At 38.7% G+C, this 22,455-nt stretch overlaps 1 protein-coding gene across 12 annotated transcripts in view; it reads right to left on the bottom strand.

Moving 5' to 3' along the window:
* Positions 1 to 22,455, bottom strand: part of DLC1 (DLC1 Rho GTPase activating protein) — a 407,252-nt gene that overhangs the window by 203,966 nt on the left and 180,831 nt on the right. For 11 of the 12 annotated variants that reach the window (XR_009530776.1, XM_060085710.1, XM_060085708.1 and 8 more), the window contains one exon: positions 4,826 to 4,859. Coding sequence is in view for 11 of the 12 variants with exons in the window: in XM_060085710.1 (XP_059941693.1) it covers positions 4,826 to 4,859 (34 nt within the window). In the remaining variant the exon portion in view is untranslated. Of the gene's footprint in view, positions 1 to 2,782; positions 2,821 to 4,825; positions 4,860 to 22,455 lie in introns of those variants that run through there. The other variant, XM_060085722.1, reaches the window with a different exon arrangement.

Raw genomic sequence — 22,455 nt, 5'->3', positions numbered from 1 at the left:
ACCCAACCTCACAGCCGTACTGTCCTCCCAACCGTTAGTCTCTTGCTGGACCTCCTCACTGGTGCGACAGGAAAACTGAAAGGAGGGCAGCCCATTGATTTTGCCCACACTGGTCTGCCTGCAGGTCACAGAGCTGGGGAGAAGTAGGATGGAGGGTGGATCTGAGGGGTGAACTGGGCATATCCAATACCATATACCGTATCCAGATTACAAATGGCCAGCTACGTTAAGCAGGAAAGTTTGATCTTATCCTGTAATTAGTAAGGAGGCCCCAAAAAAGTTGAAATAGAAATTGATATGATCAGGTGATGCTTTTCAGAGATAACTTTGGTGACAGTGTAGAGAGTGAACAGGTGTAATGATCAGTTAAGGCAGGGAAACAGCTCTGGATGCTGTTTCAAAGTCCAGTGCAAAGTGAAGGCTGCTTTAAAACAATGGCAGGAAGAATGGACACGGGATGATTAGGTGGCGGTGTTGACACGACTGTGCGCAGGAGGTCAGGGAGGGAGGATGGGAGCTGGGTAGACAGGATCCAATCACCCCAGGGCCTAGGGATGCTGTGGAGTCCTAGGAAAATGGGACTCAGGGTATACTTTTCTTAGGGACTAACCTTTTGTGAAAATCAAAGATTACCTGTTCACTAGAGAGAATTTCACCTTAACAGAGCTAGGAATTTCTAAAGAGATGTTACAATATCGCCAAGTCTGCCTACGCTATGATGACCTCTGTCTGAATTAACTTACTCAGAGGCTTTTGGAGAAAGTGATCTCTTTCTTCCACATGGACAGCTGCTCAGTTGTTAACTGGTGTCCCGAGGAAGCATTTAAGAACGCTTGGAGCAGATCAGAGCAGCAGTAACACAGCTAGCTTCTATTTGGCTTGTACACATACTGGTTATAAGCACAACTCATTACCATAAGAAACAGCTACCATGTTTTAGAGCCTACTTTGTGCCAAGCATTGTTGCCTTACAATAACAACATGGCAACTTCTTTATTTATACTTTAGAAATGGGAAAATGAAGAGGTTAAGTAACTTGCTCAAGGCCACATGGATAGGAAGCAGATGTGCTGGAAAATATACCAATGGCATTAGGCCCACGCTTTACAGATTCTGGTGGCATAAGGGAAGTTAAATGAAATGATTCTGTGTTGGATACAATTACACATATTGATACTTGTGTGATTAATTCTGATTTTTAAAAACAAATTTATTGGACTCTATTTCCGATCTGGAGAATACACATTCTGATATAGAATTTCTTGAGAACAATATTTTTATTTGATTCTTTTCCTGGGGAGCTTTCTTAATAACCTGGGTTAAGAATTTTTCAATTGAGAAGAGGAAAAGGGGGACGCTGGCCCAATGAAATACGCTCAGCTAGAGTTTGAGTTCCTTCCAGGCAAGGACCATGCCTTGTTCATAACTGCTTCCTTGATAAAACCTAATATGATGCCTACTATATGTTGCTGTTCAGTAAGTATTTGTGGAATAAATGAACCAATGGGATGCTGTTTCAAAATAGTCTCCCCTTGGAGGGTTTTGTCATCCCAAGATGGCACACAAGCAGCAGAATGATTCCACTAGGCTGAATTTACACAGCAGCACGGATCAGAAGAGAAGATGGTTACTTAAAGCACACACTGAGGCTTCCCTGGTGGCACAGTGGTTAAGAATCCGCCTGCCAATGCAGGGAACATGGGTTTGAGCCCTGGTCCAGGAAGATCCCACATACCGCAGAGCAACTAAGCCTGTGTGCCACAACTACTGAGCCTGTGCTCTAGAGCCTGCGAGCCACAATTACTGAGCCCATGTGCCACAACTACTGAAGCCCGTGCGCCTAGAGCCTGTGCTCTGCAACGAGAAGCCACCACAATGAGAAGCCCACACACTGCAATGAAGAGTAGCCCCCGCTCACAACAACTAGAGAGGGCCCTGCGCAGCAACAAAGACCAAATGCAGCCAAAAAATAAATAATAAATAAATTTATGAAAAAATAAATAAATAAAGCACACACTGGGGCAACCACACAACTGCAACTCAAGAATTATTAATGGAATGTTCCCAAAATGATTTTGTTTAGAGCTTCACAAAGCCTGGTGGAGTTGGTTCCAGTTGGCTTGGATGAGAGGTCACACAGATTAAAATACATTTTCTTAATAAGAAACAATAGGCTACATTCATCTAGCAAAACAGAGAAAAAAAAAGGACAGGCCTTATGGGTGGGAATGAAGCTTAACCCTATTTAGAGGCTCAATTAACCCCCAGAAGACTGAGTGGGTCCTCTGCCTTCCTTGCCATTCCTCTGTCTAGCAGAGCTTAAAAATAGAGATTCATAAAGAGGAATAAAGAGATTCACATTTGTATATAAAACACTCAAAATATTTTAAATATGGCATAATAAATTTTAGAAATAGAAGAAATTGACTGGACTTTCATGGTCCTTTAAAACTTTTTGAAATAAATCATACTCTCTTTTGAATTGGCAAATCTGTTACCAACTGAATAAAATATTCAAACATAACCCTTTATCTTGACATATAAATTCATTGATTAAAAAATCATTTCTTTCTTATATTTATATTGTCAAACAAAATTGTATTTCCTCTTAAAATAATCAGTACATTCTCAAGAAATCTAAATTAAAATCCATTCTGGAGTAAATTTCCATCATTCTAATATTTTAATACACAGAAGCCAGGTTCTGCAGAAATCAGACCATCCTGGGTTAAACATCAGAGATGGGATATCCAGGGGCCTGGTTAGGTCATATATATCCATTGGTGGATCCTACCTTTCATAGATCATCTTGCAGAACCTCTGTGAAAGGAAGTTATCAACTTTTAAAATTTGTGCCCCAGCAATATAGAAATGACCAAAAGAGATCATTAAATAGTGACAATTTCATGTTTTTGTTTTTGTTTTTGTTGGGGAGGAAAATATCCAGGATTATGACAAAAAGTGGTGGTTGCATTATATTTATGCTCTCTGTTTAATTAGCTCTTTGTTTTAATAAAAATATCTTTAAGAGAAGCTTAATAACTGAAATGCTTCTCCCTATCACATTGACATCATTTTAGTGGCAGAGGGAGAAGTCTTTGCTTCTCCAGTCCCTCAAGCAATGGCATTTCCATCCCTCCTCACTCTTTCCCTCCAGCCAAGAATTCCTATCCTAATTTTCTCCTTGGGGTATGAAAGAATTTGCTGATTTTCTGGAATAAGATGACAACTTTGCTCTGTTACACACTTTGTTTAAATTGTAGCCAATCTTGCAAATTACAGAGAATGTCACAACTCAAGATAAAGCACAACTTTGGCTAAGTTTCTTTTTCTTTGTGATGCAAATGCTCTCTTAACCATTTATGTCTTGTCCTAATGAGATAGCTGATACATCTATTATTGAAGGCATTAGAGCTCTGGAATGGTAATTTGAATTCATTTGGTATATATTATTAATCCAAGTAATACCAATGCATGGATAAACTGAGCAGTTTTTCTCTTGAACTGACACATGACACAGTTCAATATTTTCCTTCTATTCTGAAGGCTTACCTTTCAACATATTAGAGAAAAGAGGCCAGACACAGCCTAAACAGAGGAGAACACTTTAGCTCATGGAAGAACACAAACTATGAAAACTTGTGTGTGAAAACTATCTGGCAGCAAAAATCAAATCACTGAACTTGACAGAGAACATTCTCCATATAACAATCCTATCAGACCAACTCTAATGCGTTAGTGTAAAGTCACTTGAAGTCGTGACACCTTTTAGATGATACTCTAAACTTTTAAATTGGCTCAAAAATTACACACGTCTAAGAGCTAAGTGATATGCTTCAAGTGTGGTAAAACACCTTTAATCAGTTTTTTAAAAAGATGATTATTATTACACAGAAAACATAAGACAATATTGAGGAGGATCAAAAGATTTTTAAAAAGCACATAATTCCATCAATTCAAGTCTAATTTTTCATATTTCCCATTAGTCCTTATCCATTTCCCATAATACTGTTAAGTAGTTATAATCATAGCACAAAGCATAGAAAATATTATAATTTTTCTCTAGTACAACTATTCATATTGCTTCACAATTATATTTTTGATGGCATGACATCAGCTTTAAACAAGTACATCTTTTTCTAGGACTACTAAATAAGCTACTAAGATTTTTTAAAATTTTGATAATTGTAGTCTTCCTTCAGTATCCGCAGGGGGGTTCCTGGACTCCCTGATGGATACCAAGATCCACAGATGCTCAAGTCCCTTAAAATGGCCCAGTGCTTGCATACAACCTACACACATCCTCCTGTATACTTTAAATTCATCTGTACATTACCTGTAATACCTAATACAAAGTAAATGCTATGTAAATAGTTGCCTTTGTGGCAAATTCCAGTTTTGCTTTTTGGAACTTTCTGGAATTTTTTGTTTTTTCAAATATTTTCAACCCAGGTTTGTTGAGTCTGTGGATGCAGAACCCATGGATACGAAAGGCCAACTGTATTAACAACAGATGTCCAAAGACCATTCCTCAGTACACTGAATGACATCTAATTATTTTCCTCAAGAAAAAAGTTGTGGTTGCAGTTACAGTTAATGCTACAAGAAGTACACACCTTATTCTAACAAAATGTAATGCTATGCTAGAAAACCATACTTTTTTCCTACATTTTGAGCAAAACTTATTTTTCAGGAATTCAACCATAACTTTTGCCCAGAGACTGACAAGATGTATACATTTTAGATATTTAATAAAATATCTATATGAAGATGGAATTTTATTCTAAAATAGGTAGAAGTGAAAACACAACCAATGTCAACTTACCAGCCTTTTCCTTCTCTGAAGTACCTGGAATAGCCTGAAAGAGAAAAAAAGCCACAAAATTGTGGTATTATTAGAAGGAAACAGCAAATAACTTTATTAGGAACAAAATGATGTCCCATAAATGAAGCAAAAATTAAATAGAACCTGACACCAGAAATATGAGAGAAGAGGAACTGAATAAACATTTTTTTTTCCAAAGAAGGCATACAAATGGCACATGAAAAGGTGCTCAACATCACTAATCATCAGGAAAATGCAGATCAGAGCCACGATGAGACGTCACCTCATACCTGTAGAGTGGCTATCATCAAAAAGACAAGAGATGACTAGTATAGGCAAGAATGTGGAGAAAAGGGAACCCTTGTGCACTGTTGGTGGGGATGTAATTTGGTGCAGCCAGTATGGAAAACAATATGGAGGTTTCTCAAAAAGTTAAAAATAGAACTAGTTGGGACTTTCTTTCTTTCAAGATTCTTTCTTTCAAGAATCCACCTGCCAATGCAGGGGACACGGGTTCGAGCCCTGGTCTGGGAAGATCCCACATCTGTGTGCCACAACTACTGAGCCTGCACTCTAGAGCCCGCGCTCTAGAGCCCGCAAGCCACAACTACTGAGCCTGTGCGCCATAACTACTGAAGCCCTTGTGCCTAGAGCCCATGCTCCACCACAAGAGAAGCCACTGCAATGAGAAGCCCACGCACAACGAAGAGTAGCTCCCACTCGCCTCAACTAGAGAAAGCCTACGTGCAGCAACAAAGACCCAAGGTAGCCAAAAACAAATAAATGAATTAATTAATTAGAAAATGAAAAGAGGATATCAAAGAGGTATCTGCACTCCCATATTCATTGCAACATTTTTCACAATGGCCAAGATATGGTAACAGCCTCAGTGTCCATCAATGGATAAATGGGTAAAGAAGATGGGTGTGTGTGTGTGTGTGTGTGTGTGTGTGTGTGTGTGTGTGTGTGTGTGTATAATGGTATATTATTCAAAAATGAATAAGAAGGAAATCGTACCATTTGCAATAACATGTACCTTGAAGGCATTATGCTAAGTGAAATGAGCCTGACAGAGAAAGACAAATACAACATGGTATTTTTAATATGTGGATTCTTTAAAAAAAAAAAAAAAGTGTGCAACTGATAGTATGAGAGTAGAAAAGTGGTTGCCAGGACCTGGTGGAGTGGGGGAAATAGGGAAGGATTAGTAAAAGGGTATAAACTTTCAGCTGTATGATAAATAAGATCTGATGAACTAATGAAAGCATGGTGATTATAGGTGATAACATTGTACTATATAATTGATATTTGTTAAGAGAGAAGAACTTAAATATTCCCACCCCCCCAAAAAGTATATGAGGTCATGGATGTGTTAATTAACTAAAGGGGGAATCCTTTCACAATGTATACATATATCAAATCACTACAATGCACACTTTAAATATCTTACAATTTTATTTGACAACTACACCTCAATAAAGCTGAAAAGAAAAAAAAAAGAGTTGTGGAACTATTGGTAAAGTCACTAGAGCCAGTTATGCTAATGCTAAATCAGTCATGTAATTGTTTTCCTCTCTGAAGACAGACCTGTCTTACCCTTAAAAGATACTGGCAATAAATGAGACTAAAAACACGTTTGAACTGGGGTTGAATTTTTTTTTTTTTTTTTTTTTTTGCGGTACGCGGGCCTCTCACTGCTGTGGCCTCTCCCATTGCGGAGCACAGGCTCCGGACGCGCAGGCTCAGCGGCCATGGCTCACGGGCCCAGCCGCTCCGCGGCATATGGGATCCTCCTAGACCGGGGCACGAACCCGTATCCCCTGCATCGGCAGGCGGACTCTCAACCACTGCGCCACCAGGGAGACCCGGGGTTGAATTTTTGTAGTTCGATTTCTTTGTCCTATTTTGGGAGGCAGAAAAAGTAAATTGTTTGGTTAGTGTCTGGGCTTTCACGTCTCTGCTCTGTCCCCTCAAGGTTCAGATTCCTCCCTTATAAAAGGGGGATAAACACCTCTACTTCACAGGGCTGCTGAAAGGACTAAACATAGTAGCTTCTGTAAAGCACATGAGGTCCCTGGGAAAAGGGAGCTGCTCTTACTATTTGTTACTATGGGCACTGGGCCAATGGGCCAAATTACTGATATGAGAGGTTTAGAAGTTCAATTCCCAGTAACTATTATGTATCCCTATTATTTAGAAAACAGAGTTCAGAATGAGATGTCTTTAACAGACTTTAAAGTAGAACAGTATAGTTCTACTCCTTGTCAATACCCTAAAACAAACTAAGGAAGTGAGCTTTTGTTTGCCATTCACCTCAGTTACTCATGTATAAAATACAGTTAGCATGAGTGTATTAACTGTTCTTGGAAGCGTTTTATAAATCTATTCGGCCCACTGGGATTTGACGCCTTCTACTCCACGGCCACTGACCGCACAAGATGTCTACAGGCATGTCTCTCTCCCCTTCTTTAGGGGACAAAGTCCTCAGAGTTGAAGTAAGAAAACTAGGCTCAAATGGGTAATTAATTTTGTTGCAAATGTGTGTGTGTGCACACATATGCGTGTGTGTGTGTGTGTGTGTGTGAGAGAGAGAGAGAGAGAGAGAGAGGAAGGCTCATCTCTGTTGCTGTTGGTTGTTGCTGTTGCTGTTGCTCATCTCTGAAGGCTGTTGTAGATCAGCCTAAGGAAATGATAATATCAGTCTTCGTTTCTGGAAATATCAAAGATCAAGACACCTATATCTTTGTGAGATATTGATTATTTTTGAGATCCTCACCTTTGGAATTTACAGGATTTGGAGATTGAAGTAATTTTTCAAATAAGGGAAAAAATCTTTCTACAGATAAAAAAATAGAGGGGGTTTTGTTTTGGCAAGATTGATCTATAGTGAAAGCATATTTTGACTTAATCTTGATCTACATTTAGTTGTTCACTTTTTGTTCTCTGGGTGTGAACACTGACTCTGTGTCCTGGCAAAGATGCAGCCATGAAGAGAATATTAGGTTATTAAATGGCAGAGTGGAGAACCATGTCCAGAGACCAGGGCATCAGAGGGACTGCATAGGCTGTAAGCATCTTCCTCAGCATCCTTTCATTTATATCAGGATCATCTGATTTTTCCTTTGTTTCAAGAACGTCTCTGATTCTATACTCCCTTGACAAGAAAGTCCTCCTACAGTTTTAGTGATGTTTGATTACTTTTTATGTCTATATTTTGGGAAAGGTCTAAAAATGGAATTAAATCCATACTATATATTATATTTTAAGCCTAGCCCCTAGATTTGCCCCCTGACTGGAGATCAGGGCTTTTAAATTAAATTTTCCCTTTTGGTTTAAGCAAATAAACAACAAAACAAAACAGAAACCCTTTCATTGATAAGATTGTAAAGGTTGGTGATAGGTAATTAAAGGCCATTCATGGAGAAAGTCCCTCAGTGTATGAACAGCTAACACTTCCTAGGTTCTCAGAATGTACAAGGTACAGTTTTAAGCTCTTACCTGCATAAACTCACTCAATCCTTAGACCAACTCTGTGAAGTCTTAAAAAATAGAGTAACTTTTGCAAGGTCACAGTAATGGAATGGAAGCCAGGACACAACAACTGGCATGCTGACCTCTGAGATCACTAACACTAATTTCAAAATACTAATCAGAATATTTTGAAATGAAGGAGGAGAAAGGTTTGGAGAGGTCCTATGAGCAGACATTGACTTAGATTACAAAATATTTGTGCAGGAGTATCTGTATGAGACATTTAGAAATTCTCTAAGTAAGCTCTCTCTTCTTATAGCTAAGGCATTTTAGGCAAATTGAATGTCTTACACCAAATCACAAGTTGACCAGTGACAGGCCTTTTCCATATTTTATTCTATTTGATTACAAAATGTGTAACCAAGCATGGATAAGTAAATATTTAATAAAGATGTTAATCAATGAGTTACCCTACAAACAAAAATATCTTAGCCTCCATATAGCCAAAGCCAATACGTCATGTAGACAATGCCAGTTGCTTTAGAATCTTACCCCATGTTCTGCATGAATCTTTAAGCTACCAAAGCACACTTCTATTAAATAACTTCAATGGCCATATTATTATGTGGAGAAAGAAAAGTCAAATTTTAATGTACCCAAGATTTAATAACTTTCTTTTAAAGTAAAACCACATAGTAATAACAGCTGGATATCCCTCACCTGATTTATCTTTGAATTTGAGGGAGAATTGTCTCTTTAGAAAATGGTTTATGAATACATTGATTAGATTTGTGAAATTTCCCAGTGTTGAAAGGCATTAACTTAAAAAAAATGCTGACACTTGGTTTTCAATTAATTAAAGCTATTGGTTGATTCTTAATTAGATGCCTCACATTATTCTATGTACAAAAGCCGTAAGCAAAGTTTTCTTCTTTGTGGAATTCACAATCCAATGAAGAAGATACATGAGAATAGTTCCATGCAGAGGTTGCTGAATGACAGTGATTAGCACCCTCATTGGTGTGACATTAATAGGTATAGGAAGATAGTAGGTAATCAGGACTACCTGGGTGGAAATGGAATGGTTTTCCTGGACATTGAACCCATGGGGAGGAAGTGCTGGTGAGGAGATTTCTTTTTGTCTTTGACTTCTGAGGAGTGGCATGGCTAGATCTGGGATTGTGTCCTGAGGTTTCATAGTCTAATATCTGTTCCTGGGTTTGGGGAAAAAGCATTTCATGCAAGCTGCCTGTATCATCTGGTACAGAGTAGGTGTTCATCAAACCTTTGTGAGATTAAAATGCCAAGTGTTTATTTGTATATATAGTTTAAATAACATGTATGACTTGCTTATGAGAAAGCTCCCATAAAAAGCATATTTTTGAATTCATTAGGGGTTTTTGTTAATAGATGCCATATGTTTCATTTGAACTGTATCCTCAGGAAGTGATTTAACATTTCTGGCAATAAAGCAATTAAAGAGGATTTTCCTGCTGGCCATATGGGTTCGCTGTAACTTCATATTTTCTTCTCTCATTTCTCAATGGTACAAAGGGAAGTCTACTAATAACTTCCAAATGAGAGAAGAAAATTATTCATGGTCTTTTGTTATTTTTCTCTGTGATATTCAAATGATAGGATAGCAACTTTTCCTATGGCTGTACTGACCCTCCTGTAGTTCTCCACATGCAAAGATTTTCATTTATGTTGATTTGTTAAGGTATTTTACAATTGAATTTTTTAAAAGCCATTAAAGAGAAACTTTTTAGTAAAAGGGGAGGAAACAATTTGCTTTCTCTAAATGAGGTCTTTTAAAGCTGTGTGTGGGAGCTTGGACTGTGTGTGTGTCTGTTTATGTTTTTAGACATGAAATGTGGCTGGGGAAATGCTCATTTTGACGTGCCCTGCGGAAATGTTGTAGACATATGTTGATTCATTTGGTCTGTTGCTAGAATGGCTTTCTGCACTTACAGAAGGACCCCAGCTGGATACCTTTTAGGAATTTACACCAACTACACAGAAGCTGCTAACATAAATGGTAACATAAGTAATGGGTGTCGTATCTGAATCCATTTTCGTATAATGACAATTGAAACATTCTAATTGATTCAATTTCATCTTGATGATTTCAGGTGAAAATAGAGTAGGATTTTTCCTCTTTAACATGTTATTTTTATTAATATGTCATGTCATATAAATTATTTAATATAAATTAATATATATAATATATATTATATAAATGTATTTATATATCAGCTATATAAATTATTTTCTTTTTAGTGTCTTATAATTGGGATGATAGACTACTACCATTAAGAAGGCCCTTTGAGGGAATTCCCCAGTGGTCCAGTGGTTAGGACTCTGTGCTTCCACTGCAGGGGGCACAGGATTCTATCTGGCTGGTCCCACAAACCATGCAGCGTGGCCAAAAAAAAAGGCCCTTTGAAAGTCAACCCCTTTGAATAATGGACAGGCTGAAAGATTCTACTTGTAGGTTCCATGTAGGGAAAAAATGCTACCACTTATTTTGTGCTTTCTCTCTCTATAGGTAGCGCTTGTTTTGCATGTTTTCAAATATTAGAGATGCTCATGCAGAAGTGTCTGGAATATTCTGTTTTGTTCTATAGGAATTTCCTCTATTTGCCTTTTTAAAAATGGGAAGAATCGGTGACAGAGTAAATTATTCCTTTCCCTTGAAAACATTCACTTTTATTCCCACAAAAATATTTTACAGTAAATTTCAAAATGGTTAATTACATCCTTAGAAATTGCAGGCAAATGTCCCTCAGTGATGGAATGGCCTCGGTCTCCGATGAGAGCACAAGAGCCCATTGTGGGCACAATGGACAACAGGAAGACGCTGTGGAGTCACATTTTTTGGGAACACATGAAAGACAACATTAAAGGAAAGAAGGTGCACTGGAAAATGGGTTTGTTTCCATGTCTATTTAAAGACTCTTTTGAAATCACTCCAGTCTGTGATATTGTTAACCAGTCAATGATTTCTCTTTGCTTTCATCTGAACAAAGAAGTTCATTGAGAAGCTGTGTCTGATTGGCACTCTGATATCATCTGTTTTGGTTTACGAAGTCTTTCTCCAGCTTTGACAGTCATCGTTCTTTCACGGAAAACATAGACTTTATTTTTAGAGCAGTTTTAGGTTTACAACAACACTGAGAGGAAGGCACAGAGTTTCCACTTAACTCCTCGGCCCCACACGTGCAGAGCCTCGCTGTTAGCAACAGCCCCCAGCAGAGCGGTACATCTGGGACAACTGATGAATCTAGACCATCCCAGTATTAGCCCTCCAAGTCCATAGTTTATATTCGGGTTCACTTTCGGTGTGGTCTACTCTACAGGTTTGGACAAACGTATAAGGACGCGTATCTACCATTATAGTATCATACAGAACAGCTTCATCGCTCTAAAAATCCTCTGTGCTCCATTCATCCCTCTCTCCTCCCTAACTCTTGGTGACCGCGGTGTTTTTACTGTCCCCATAGTTTTGCCTTTTCCAGAATGTCATATATTTGGAATCACATGCAATGTAGCCGTTTCAGATTGGCTTTTTTCACTTAGTAATATGCATTTAAAGTTTCCTCTATGTCTTTTCATGGCTTGAGAGTTCATTTCTTCTTAGCACTGGATGATATTCCATTGTGTGCTGAAGGACATCTTGGTTGCTTCTAGGTTCTGGCACTTAATTATGAATAAAGCTCCTATAAGTAACTATGTGCAAGTTTTGTATGAACATAAGTTTTCAACTTCATTGTATAAACACCAAAGAGTACAACTGCTGTAAGAGTATGTTTAGTTTTGGAATGTTCATTTTTTGATGACATAAAATTATGAATAATTGTTTTAATATACGTCAGAGTGGGTTTGCCTTTATGACTTCTACGGTCTCATCTGTGACAGTGTGTGAGATTCATGTTCAGAGAACAAAGTTCTTACTTTAATATATGGTTATATTCTAAAGACAACTAGTGATAAACTGACTCTTTCCCTGACCCTTCCCAGATATAATCTAACAAACACCTCCCTTTCAAGAACAGCACATAGGTTGCTCACTGGTTTAACAAAATGCACTCAGACCCAAGTGGCTTGCGACAGCTGACTCCTGATTTCAGATGCCCTACCCATCCTTGGTGTACCAGCTAGCTGTGCTCTGGTGCCATCTGCAGCCTGCAGGATACACAGAGTCTGATGGGGTAGGAGGGAATTGTGGGTTAGGTGTATGTGACATATGCATATATGAAATGTGCAGGGAAGCAGAGGTGGAGCAGTTTCATCACAGAATGTATAGAGTAGTAGAGGCTTTCCTGCTACAGCTGTATTCGTCATTTATTGAATGGTATAAAAATCTACAACAGTTATGTAATTGTTGGGTAGCAACTTTCTTTTTTTTTGCAGTAGTTACAATTTTAACAACTCCTTTAACTCTCAAAAGTGTCCCAGTTTGGATGATAAATTATATGGGAACACTTTGCATGGATTCCATCAACAGCATCCCATGTCTCTGGCTTCAGGGTAGGTTGGCCTATGGGGAGCCCCAGTTGGGGATATAAGGCTGTGATATTGTCATTTATAATAAGAAATACATCTTTTTTTTTTTTTTTTTTTTTGCGGTACGCGGGCCTCTCACTGTTGCGGCCTCTCCCGTTGCGGAGCACAGGCTCCGGACGCGCAGGCTCAGTGGCCATGGCTCATGGGCCCAGCCGCTCCGCAGCGTGTGGGATCTTCCCGGACCGGGCCACGCACCCGTGTCCCCTGCATCGGCAGGCGGACTCTCAACCACTGCGCCACCAGGGAAGCCCAGAAATACATCTTTTTGATCTTCCATCTCATTCCTAGCACAGAGCTCTTAAAACCCTTGGAATTTCCTGTTAGGAGAGTGATAAAAGTGTCTTTTGTTACGTTAATGAGGTGGCTCTTTGACCCCACCCAGGATGGGGGCTGGCTGCCAGCGAAGCCAGCCAGCCTCCTGGGAGGGGAGGGGGCTGGGGATTGAGTTCAATCGCCATTGGTCAATGATTTAATCAATCATGGCTATGTAAGGAACCTCCATGAAAACCCAAATGGACAGTGCTTGGAGAGATTCTGGGTTGATGGACACTTGGAGATTTGGGGAGACTGGTGCACTTGGAGAGGGCACAGAAGCTCCTCGTCCTTTCCCCGTACCCAGCCCCTTGCAACTCTTCCATCTGGCTGTCCCTGAGTTGCAACCTTTTACAACAAACCAGTAGTCTAGTAGGTAAAATGTTTCTCTGAGTTCTGTAAGCCACTCTATCAGCTTAATTCAACCCAAGGAGGGGGTCATAGGAGCCTCCGATCTATAGCCTGTTGGTCTGAAGCACAGGTGATAACCTGGGCTTGCAAGTGGCAACTGAAGTGGGGAGGGGGGTGTAGTCTGTGTGACTGAGCCCTTAACATGAGGGATCTGATGCGATCTCCAGGTGGATAGTGTCAGGATTGAGTTGAATGGTAGGACACCCAGGAGGTGTCTGGAGAACTGCTTGGTGGTGCGGAGGAAACCCTCTCCCACATTGGGAATTGGTTCCAGAACCTCTTCAAAGCGGGAAGGAGTATTTATTCCCCTGGATCCTACATGGCATAGTTGCCTTGAACTGGTTGTGTCCTTTTACCCAAGGTCATTGCTCTTCTCAAGCGGCTGACTTTGCAGACGTTTTCCCTCTGGGTTCTGTTAACTGTTTACTTCTCTTTGGGGCCTTGAGGTGGTGATGGCTCAGCTAGGACTAAGCCCCACAGGTTACAGCACTAACCCTTGTGTTTCTCCTTCTGCACACCTTTGTAAATAGTTCCTTTGTAACTAATCCTCCCCCATATAATCCTATTTCAAGTGTTCCTTCTATTTCTTATTGGAGCCCTGATTGGTACACTTCTATTCCTTTCTTTCTTCTATGAATGTGCATGAAAATTCCATTTCTCTTCCTGTCCCCCTCTCTCTGTGTGGGGCATTATGTAGGGCACAGATTGTAATAAATGAAAAAGGCTTAAGAACCACTGATGTGTCTTTAATGTCTAACTTAGTCCCAGAAAATTGCATTTCAGAATGGTCAGTGAATTCTGAGCCTTCTGTGAGATGAAATTTGTGACACTGACACATTTTCCACTTATGCTAATGTTGACAAGGTTAGAATCATTGAGTATAATATTTGGGGAGAGTAATGCACTCAGAGAGGCCATGAAAGCTTATAAGATATAAGATTAAGTAATAATACTAACAATTAGCCACATTTTTGTTTATAAACTTAGATGGAAGAATAATTATTCATAGCAAGAATGAAATCATTAGTGTCCTGGTTGAATTGCTTCAATACTGATTTCCTATAGAAAACTTGTTAAGTGTATTTTGCACATTAGCCATAAAAGTGAAGACTCTGTAGACAGCACGGCTAACTGAAATTTACACATAACTTTAGAAGTTAGATAAAAATTTGACATCATCATTAACTAAATGTTTTACTAAATATGTTTCCAACAAATATTTATCAAAGGCTGAGTAGGAGATAGGAGATGGTGGGAGAAGGCAATGATTTAGAGTTCTAGGGAAAAGACAGGGATGAAATGACCACACGCAGCACTTTTTTAGCCAATATCACTAAGGAATGAGTGCTCACATCTTTTGGGGGTTGTGTATAGAGGCGGGGAAAAAAAAAGGCAAGGTGGGGAGGGCCTGGATTAAAGGCACTAGGCAAGGCCAAATAGGAAGGGAGAGTATAGAAGGGGAGATGTTTGAATCTGGACTATTAAGAGACCTGCATTTACAAGGGCAGGCAGAAGCCGAAGAGAAGGGAAAGAGGTTGAGAAAAGAAAGGCAGAGAGAGAAGCTGGTCAAGAAGAGGCACATGAAAGTAGGCAACAGAGGGGTCAGCATTTCATGAATAGCTAGACAAAATGATAGTAAAATGCCTCAATGCCACAGGAAGTAGGCAACACATAGTAAGAGGTGACCCTTATCCAGCACATCCTCTGTGCCAGGCACTTTTCTAAGCACTTGGCACATTTTAACTAATATAATATTAATAACTAACCCTACAAAGGGAGAACTGCCACTATTCCACTTTATATATGAGGAAACCAAGTCATATAGAGACAAGGCAACTTACTTGCCCAAGGTCTCACCATTTGTAAATGGTCAAGCCAAGAACTGAATGCAATTCTTTAGCCCAGATTGTCTATGTTCTTAACCTCTATACTACACAGCTTCTTTTGGACTTTTCTGTAAATACCTTCCACCATAGGTAGCAACAGGAAAAAAAAAAAAGAAAAAAAAGGAAGTTAGAAACCAAAGATATTGGTATTGTTTTTAATTATTGTGGAAAAAAAAACCCTAACTGGACTGTGGGCTTAAAGGAGTAATTGACCATTCATCGTCCTCAAGATGCCTAAACAGGTGGGTGCTGTGTATCTGAAAGAAGCAGGGAACTTTAACACTAAGTGAGCCCTGGCACATTTCCCTTTTCTACATGTCAGTCCTGGGCAGGCTGCCCCTTCCCCCTCTTCCTTTGCAATCAGACATTGCTGGCTAAGAGTTCGTGTCCTGGAATAAAAGGAGAAATCACTTAACTTTTATGACCACACTAGAAAATGTTTATACACTTTCACAAGACAGCTGAATGCTCTGTAGTTGAGCCTCATGTAATGTCTCTCTTCCAAAGAATCACAACTAAGTGAAGCTCTATCCAAAGCCGGTGCTGACAATGGAGCACTTCAAATAGAGCTAGTTTTTGCAGATCTGGAATTTTTCATCAATCAGCAGGGATGCCCAAGGGTTGATTTATACTTAGAACAGGTATACCTTTCATCAAAGTCAAAAGTAATTGGTTTAGTGGTTGTTTAGTTTATAAACATGTTTGTGATTATAAGTACATCAACAAAATAAAAACATCCCACAAAAATGAAAGCAATATAGGAAGCATAGAATAGACACTTGACCCTAGAAAGTAACTGCATGATAACTGAGATCCCATTTTCCCCCGTGGCAAAGAATGCTTGCAAAACATCATGCCCTCAACACCACCCCATTATTGTCTGCTTTCCCCAACCCACTCCTTTCAGGATCCTCCTCCAAACATTGTTCAATTCTGTGACTTACTATTAAGGCTGACAAAAAGCTGGTTTGGGTTTTAAATGATCAAATTGGCACTAAGTCAAATGATTTCTATTCTAAACATCAGCAAAATGCTGCTTTATTATCTTAAACCTCTTCCTGAGCTCCATTTGGAATATTTGGCCTCTTGGTGACTTCTGCTCTCTATGAAATGGGTTAAAAACTTGTTCTATCAATTCTTCACTTTGAGAACTTAGGCTACTGTTGGGGTAACTCTAAACCTTTGTATTGAGTGCCCAACTTCATCCAATGATCTATTTTCTGTACTTAACAAACAAACATATTTGGTAACATGTTTTAAAATTAAAATATGAAAACAATGTCATATTTTCCATTTTTAAGGATTACAATGCAGTGAAATCCCCAAACCACAAAGCTGATATCATCCCAATTACTTAAAATGCAAAATCTAGTACTAGGAAAGAATAACACACCTTTGAATATTTATGTTTATTAATCTATGCACTAAACAGGGAAACAGTCAATAAAGGGACTGGAGATGGTAAAGTGATTCCAAAGTGAAGCAGTTCAGTGCATTTGGGTAACAAAGAGAACAGTTCCCTCTGTAATGAGGCCTTTTTTCTCTTTCCTATGAGCCACTGTCTTTTCTATAGGAAGTTACCATTATATGAGACCTGACTCAGGAGCATAATTCATCCAGTTCTCAGGGTTTTCTGAAATTTCTATCTTTATTGAGGTAAGAAACAAATATACTTTTTAAAGTGTCTGTTATTTGCAGGCTCTCCTGATAATGATTCACATCAAATCCACATGGCCCAGATGAAAGAGTAACCTATTTTAAAGTGTCTTTTGTAGGAATTCAGTAAATGTACTACATTCTCTGGTAGGCCTACTTTTAATTCCCACAACTGTTTTCCTTACTATTTGGGTCAAAATTCAATTAACGAACAGTACTTTTCCATATATTCTCCACACTGAGAACCCTGAGTACTGGAAAATGAAAGATTTATTGAAGTAGGCCTGAAAAATATTTCTATTCAAATGCCTTATTTCCATTAGGGTTTTGAACATGTATTTTTTTCAAGAACTATAGTAAATTTTCTTATGATGGGCAAAATTCAGAATAAAAATAAATCAAAATTGCTTTTATTATGCTTTAATTTGTTAATCAAGTTTTTAAGATAATATCTACTGGCTCTTCTAGCTGGTACCTACTGCTATACAATACCCTTGATCATTTTGCCTTTGAAAAACAACCATATGTCAGTTGCTAAAATAAACAAATACTATAGTCTTAGTTGTTATACTTAAATGTTTGGAAGCATTTTGCTCTACTTAGGCAAGGACCATAGTATTTTTATCTATTTTTACCCCCTGTAAAACATTTGTACTCTGATGGGCACAAACTGTTACACTGAATTTAGATTATTACCTTGGATTTCATATAGAGCTGACACTCTACCATATAATTAACCCCCAAAGGACTTAAACTGGGTATTTAGAAAACTCAGAGCTAGTTCTGCAGCCTCAAGAAAATTAAACACTTTAGATCACAGTTTTTTTAGTTATAAAGTTTTAGCATACCTTTAAAGTTCCAAACATTAAATAATTCTTAATTTGTGCTGAAACGTCAGAGTTTCTCTTGAAAATGTCTGTCAGCAAGAAACTTAGCCAAACTGAAACCATATGAGTTCTAGGAAGTAATATTTCTTTACTGCATAGAGATGGTATCACCCATAGAGTTTACTGTGATGGTTTTTATATATGTTCACAAATCTTTGACTCTCCTTCCTTTAAAAGGTGGAGACTCATTCCTTTCTCTAATAAAGTATGGTGAAGTGTGACTTGTGACATGATGTTATACAAAGCATTGCAGCTTCCCCCTTGCGCTGTCTTTTGTGTGGCCTGCGCTGGGATAAGCTAGTTGCTGCATCATGAGGACACTTAAGTCCCCCTTTGTGGTTCACGTGGCAAGGAACCAAAGCCTCCGGCCAACAGCCAAGTGAGTAAGCCATATTGGAAACAGATCCTCCGATCCTAGTCACGCCTTCAAAAATCTTGATAGCAACCTCAGGACATATGCTAAAGCAGAACCACCCAACTAAGCTGCTCCTGAATTTCTGACCCACAGCAACTGTGTGGGATTATTCATTGTTATTTTAAGTTGCTAAATTTTGGGGTAATTTGATATGCAGCAATAAATAACAAATCCATTTACCTATATATTTAAATGAGGAATTTAAGAATATCTTTTGTACACATCTGCAAAACTATAACTGAACTAAAATTCACCTTATTTCCTTGAGATCTAGATTTTGTCATGCTCCTTTAAAAGACTGTTTCATGCTCAAAGACAGTAATTTACCCCTAATGTACAAAATCACAAATTTCCCCTGCTACAATTAAATAGCATGTTCTTTGTGGCAGACCTGGTGGAAATAGGCAGAACAACTGGCCTCTATTCTTCATTACTTTTCTCTTTCATCATTCTTTGCAACTAAGAGTTCTGCTTGGGTTGATGGCCATCATTTATTAACTTATATTTATTGAATTCCTCTGCATATTTTAAGCAAAAATGAGAACTATATACAGCATAATACAATAAAAACTTAGTTCTACCACTAAGGAACTTAGATTTTTCAATCTAAGAGTGATGTGAGCATAAGAGTGATGTGAGCATACACAGGCATATGGTGTTCATACCATATTGACATATACACAGAGATAAGGTAATGCAACAAAGTGAATGCCTTATTGTTATTATATATATATATATATATATATATATATATATATATATATATATATATATATATATATATAGTATCTTAAGTAATCCTTACAGTAATCCTATGAGGCATCCAAAAAGCGTTTCACTCGTTGGTGGTATTATTTCTTTCGAAAATAGATATTTTTCTGATTATTCTTCTGATTTTAAGTATATCTTAGAGACAAAAAATACAGAAATATACCCTAATTCAGTGTTAGTGTAAATCAACCCAGCAAGCTGGCTTATGAATCATGTGAAATAGCTACTGTATCTCAATGCATCCATTCCGTGGCTTCATCAGAGCCTGTCAGCAGGTGCCACTGAGCACAGTAGGGACAGTCTGTTACTTGAAAACACTCCCTACAGAGTCTGACAAATCAGACTGAATTTTTTGAGTCTTACATCAGACAGAGATCTGGCCATGTTTTTTAAAAATTTTTTGTTGTTGCTGCTGTTCTCTCTCAAATGTGTTCATAAGGAAACTCTCTAAAATGCAATTGAAAGCAAACAGAAGATTTTTAGTAGCTCATATTATTCAGGAACATGTAGGAGACATGTCTCTAGGGAAATTCCTTAAAGGTGACATTAAAATAAGTTCTAACTTGGGCTTCCCTGGTGGCGCAGTGGTTGAGAGTCCGCCTGCCAATGCAGGGGACACAGGTTCATGCCCCGGTCCGAGAAAATCCCACATGCCGCGGAGCAGCTAGGCCCGTGAGCCATGGCCACTGAGCCTGTGCTCCGCAACGGGAGAGGCCGCAACAGTGAGAAGCCCGTGAACCGCAAAAAAAAAAAAAAAAGTTCTAACTTGATCAATAGGATACAGCATCCTTCTTCGTTTTCTTTTCTGTGTTAATCTGAGTAAGCCTTAGCTTCCAAACCAAATTCAAACCACGTACTTGTGAAAAATGGAAGATTGTTTTTATGGATTAGAATCTTATTGAACATCAAGCATTGTAAAGTCTTTACTAAACTAAAATATTTGGAATTTAAAGCAACCAAAATGCAATTATAATTGTGTTTTCCTTGATAAATATCAAAAGTGTTATGTTTGTGTGTAGCATGTTTGTATTTAAATATACACACATGTATACATTTTAAGGCAATCATTAGAGTATCAAATAGTCTTTTGACGATACTTTGGCGATGTTATGTAATGATTATTTACCATAAGATAATCCAAGTGATTGTTCAATTTGTTTAAACACTAAGTGCTAAAAGCAGTTCTGCTTTTCTTGAAATTACATGGGAATGTATATGACTACACAGAAAACAGACACAACTGGGAGTGAGGATCATAACAGAGAATTTTTTTAAGAACCTTGTAACTGATGGCAATTATTTTACAAAACAATTGGAAAAAATAAACAAGGAAAGGGAAATCTCAGAAGTTGGTCAGTCTTTGCCTGTATAGCTTGTTTAGAGCCCTGATAGCTTGGAAAGGAAGTAAAAGTGAGGCTAATGAACTTCTGGCTTTTGGACCAGCGCTGGTCCCTTGAGGACACTGTTGGATTATTTCAAGTATGGTGAGTAAGGATAATATGATACATAGAAAAAAATTTTTTCTTGCTTCCAATAGTCCTACTAAATTGTACAATCCTTCAACAACACTTCTCAAACATTTAAACGTATTCTGGAACAATAATTTTATACATACACAAAGAAAATCTCAAAAGGCCATAAATGTTGCCCTGCTACATGAAAGGCTGACAAGTGGGTGGTTTCTAAGGACCAATCATAAGGTAGAAACATAAATGAAGCAGGCTGAGTGAACAATTTTCAGTAAATAATTGGTCTTTCATGTGAAGACAAACAGCTGCTAGAACTTTTTGGAAAATTCTATAGAGATTTAAGAATTCATTGAAAAAGAACTTTGGCACTATAACAGATGAAAGTTAGGACTGAATGATCTCCGGGAAAAGACTGCCTTCTTGCATCATATCTTAAAACATCCGGTGGTTTATATTTATTCCAAATTAAACTAAGAAAATGGCTCTATCAACCACTCACTCAATATATACCAAAACTTAGTAATACAAGGCAATGAGGAGGATATTAAAAATTATGAAGTATAATTCCTAGTGTCAGTAAACTTGAGATTTAAGAGAGAGAAAAAGACATCCATGTGCAAATTACACTAACAATGCAAGAAACTAAGAGGTGATATCTGACAGTGAGAGGGGCTCGTTCTTTATTTAAGGAAGTCTTGCTCTCAGATTATTCTATGAGTATCAGCTGACCTCTACTTAGAGTTTGGAATGTGGTACAGTAGAACACCTAAAGGCTCACAAAAAAGTACCCATAAATGTATATATATCTTGTCACTCAGAACTCAAAAGTCACCCACTGCTTTCCCCGGTCAACTTATTAAGTTGGACAAGCAACGCTGGGCCCCAATCTCTTTCCTCCACTAAGCTCCCCAAAAAAGCCTGACTAATCAGGTATGTCTAGGTAATAAAACAGGTAAAACTGGGACTTCCAGTCATTCCCATCTCAAATTAACCAGATCAGTGGTTCTCAAACTCAAGTGTGCATCGGAATCACCTGCTGGGCCCTGCTCCCAGAGTTTTCTCATTCAGTCAGTAGGTCTAGGGTGGGGCTCAAAAATTTACATTTTCTTTAAGTGATGTCACTGCTGCTGCTCCAGCCACTGTACCTGGAGAACTGCTGAGCTAGGAGACCACAGTGGTTTGGTTCTAGTTCTGAAAACAGAATCTGTGGCTGGAGTCTGGTAAATTGATGGAAAGGATGGCATGAGATGATGCTACAGAATTAGCTGACAACTAGGTTATACAGACCTTGTAGCTTATGTCAAGCCCTGACAATCTCTCCATGGGTTTTAAGTAGATGAGTGATGTGATCTGATGTGCAGTTTTCAAAGACTACACTGGCTGCTTTGAGGAGAACGTATTGGGAAGAAGAGGATCAGACCCATATACTGACAGGTAAGAGGTGACAGTTCAGGAAAGAGAAATGACTGCTGCTTAGGCTGCAGGGCTGGTGATGATGGTGGGAAAAAGTGGTCAGACATCACTTACATTTTGGAGGGAGAGTCAACAGCAGACACTTGGCAATGGGTTGACTGTGGGAGCATGGGAGAGGCAGATGCCGAAGAAGACGGTCAGCCTCCTGTCTTCGGGATCTAAGAAGATGGAGTAGTGGAGGCAGAGCGAACTGCAGGCTGGGTGGGCTGGGTGGTGGCAGTAGCCGAGTTCCATTTTGGACAAGCTCAGTTAGACTGTTCTAAACCCCTGGTTACAGGAGTGTGGAGGTCAGAAGAGAGGTCTGGACTGAAAG

Source organism: Mesoplodon densirostris, chromosome 20, assembly GCF_025265405.1.
Source record: "Mesoplodon densirostris isolate mMesDen1 chromosome 20, mMesDen1 primary haplotype, whole genome shotgun sequence".
Classification (NCBI taxonomy): Eukaryota; Metazoa; Chordata; class Mammalia; order Artiodactyla; family Ziphiidae; genus Mesoplodon; species Mesoplodon densirostris.
This window is presented reverse-complemented; position numbering and strand designations above follow the sequence as displayed.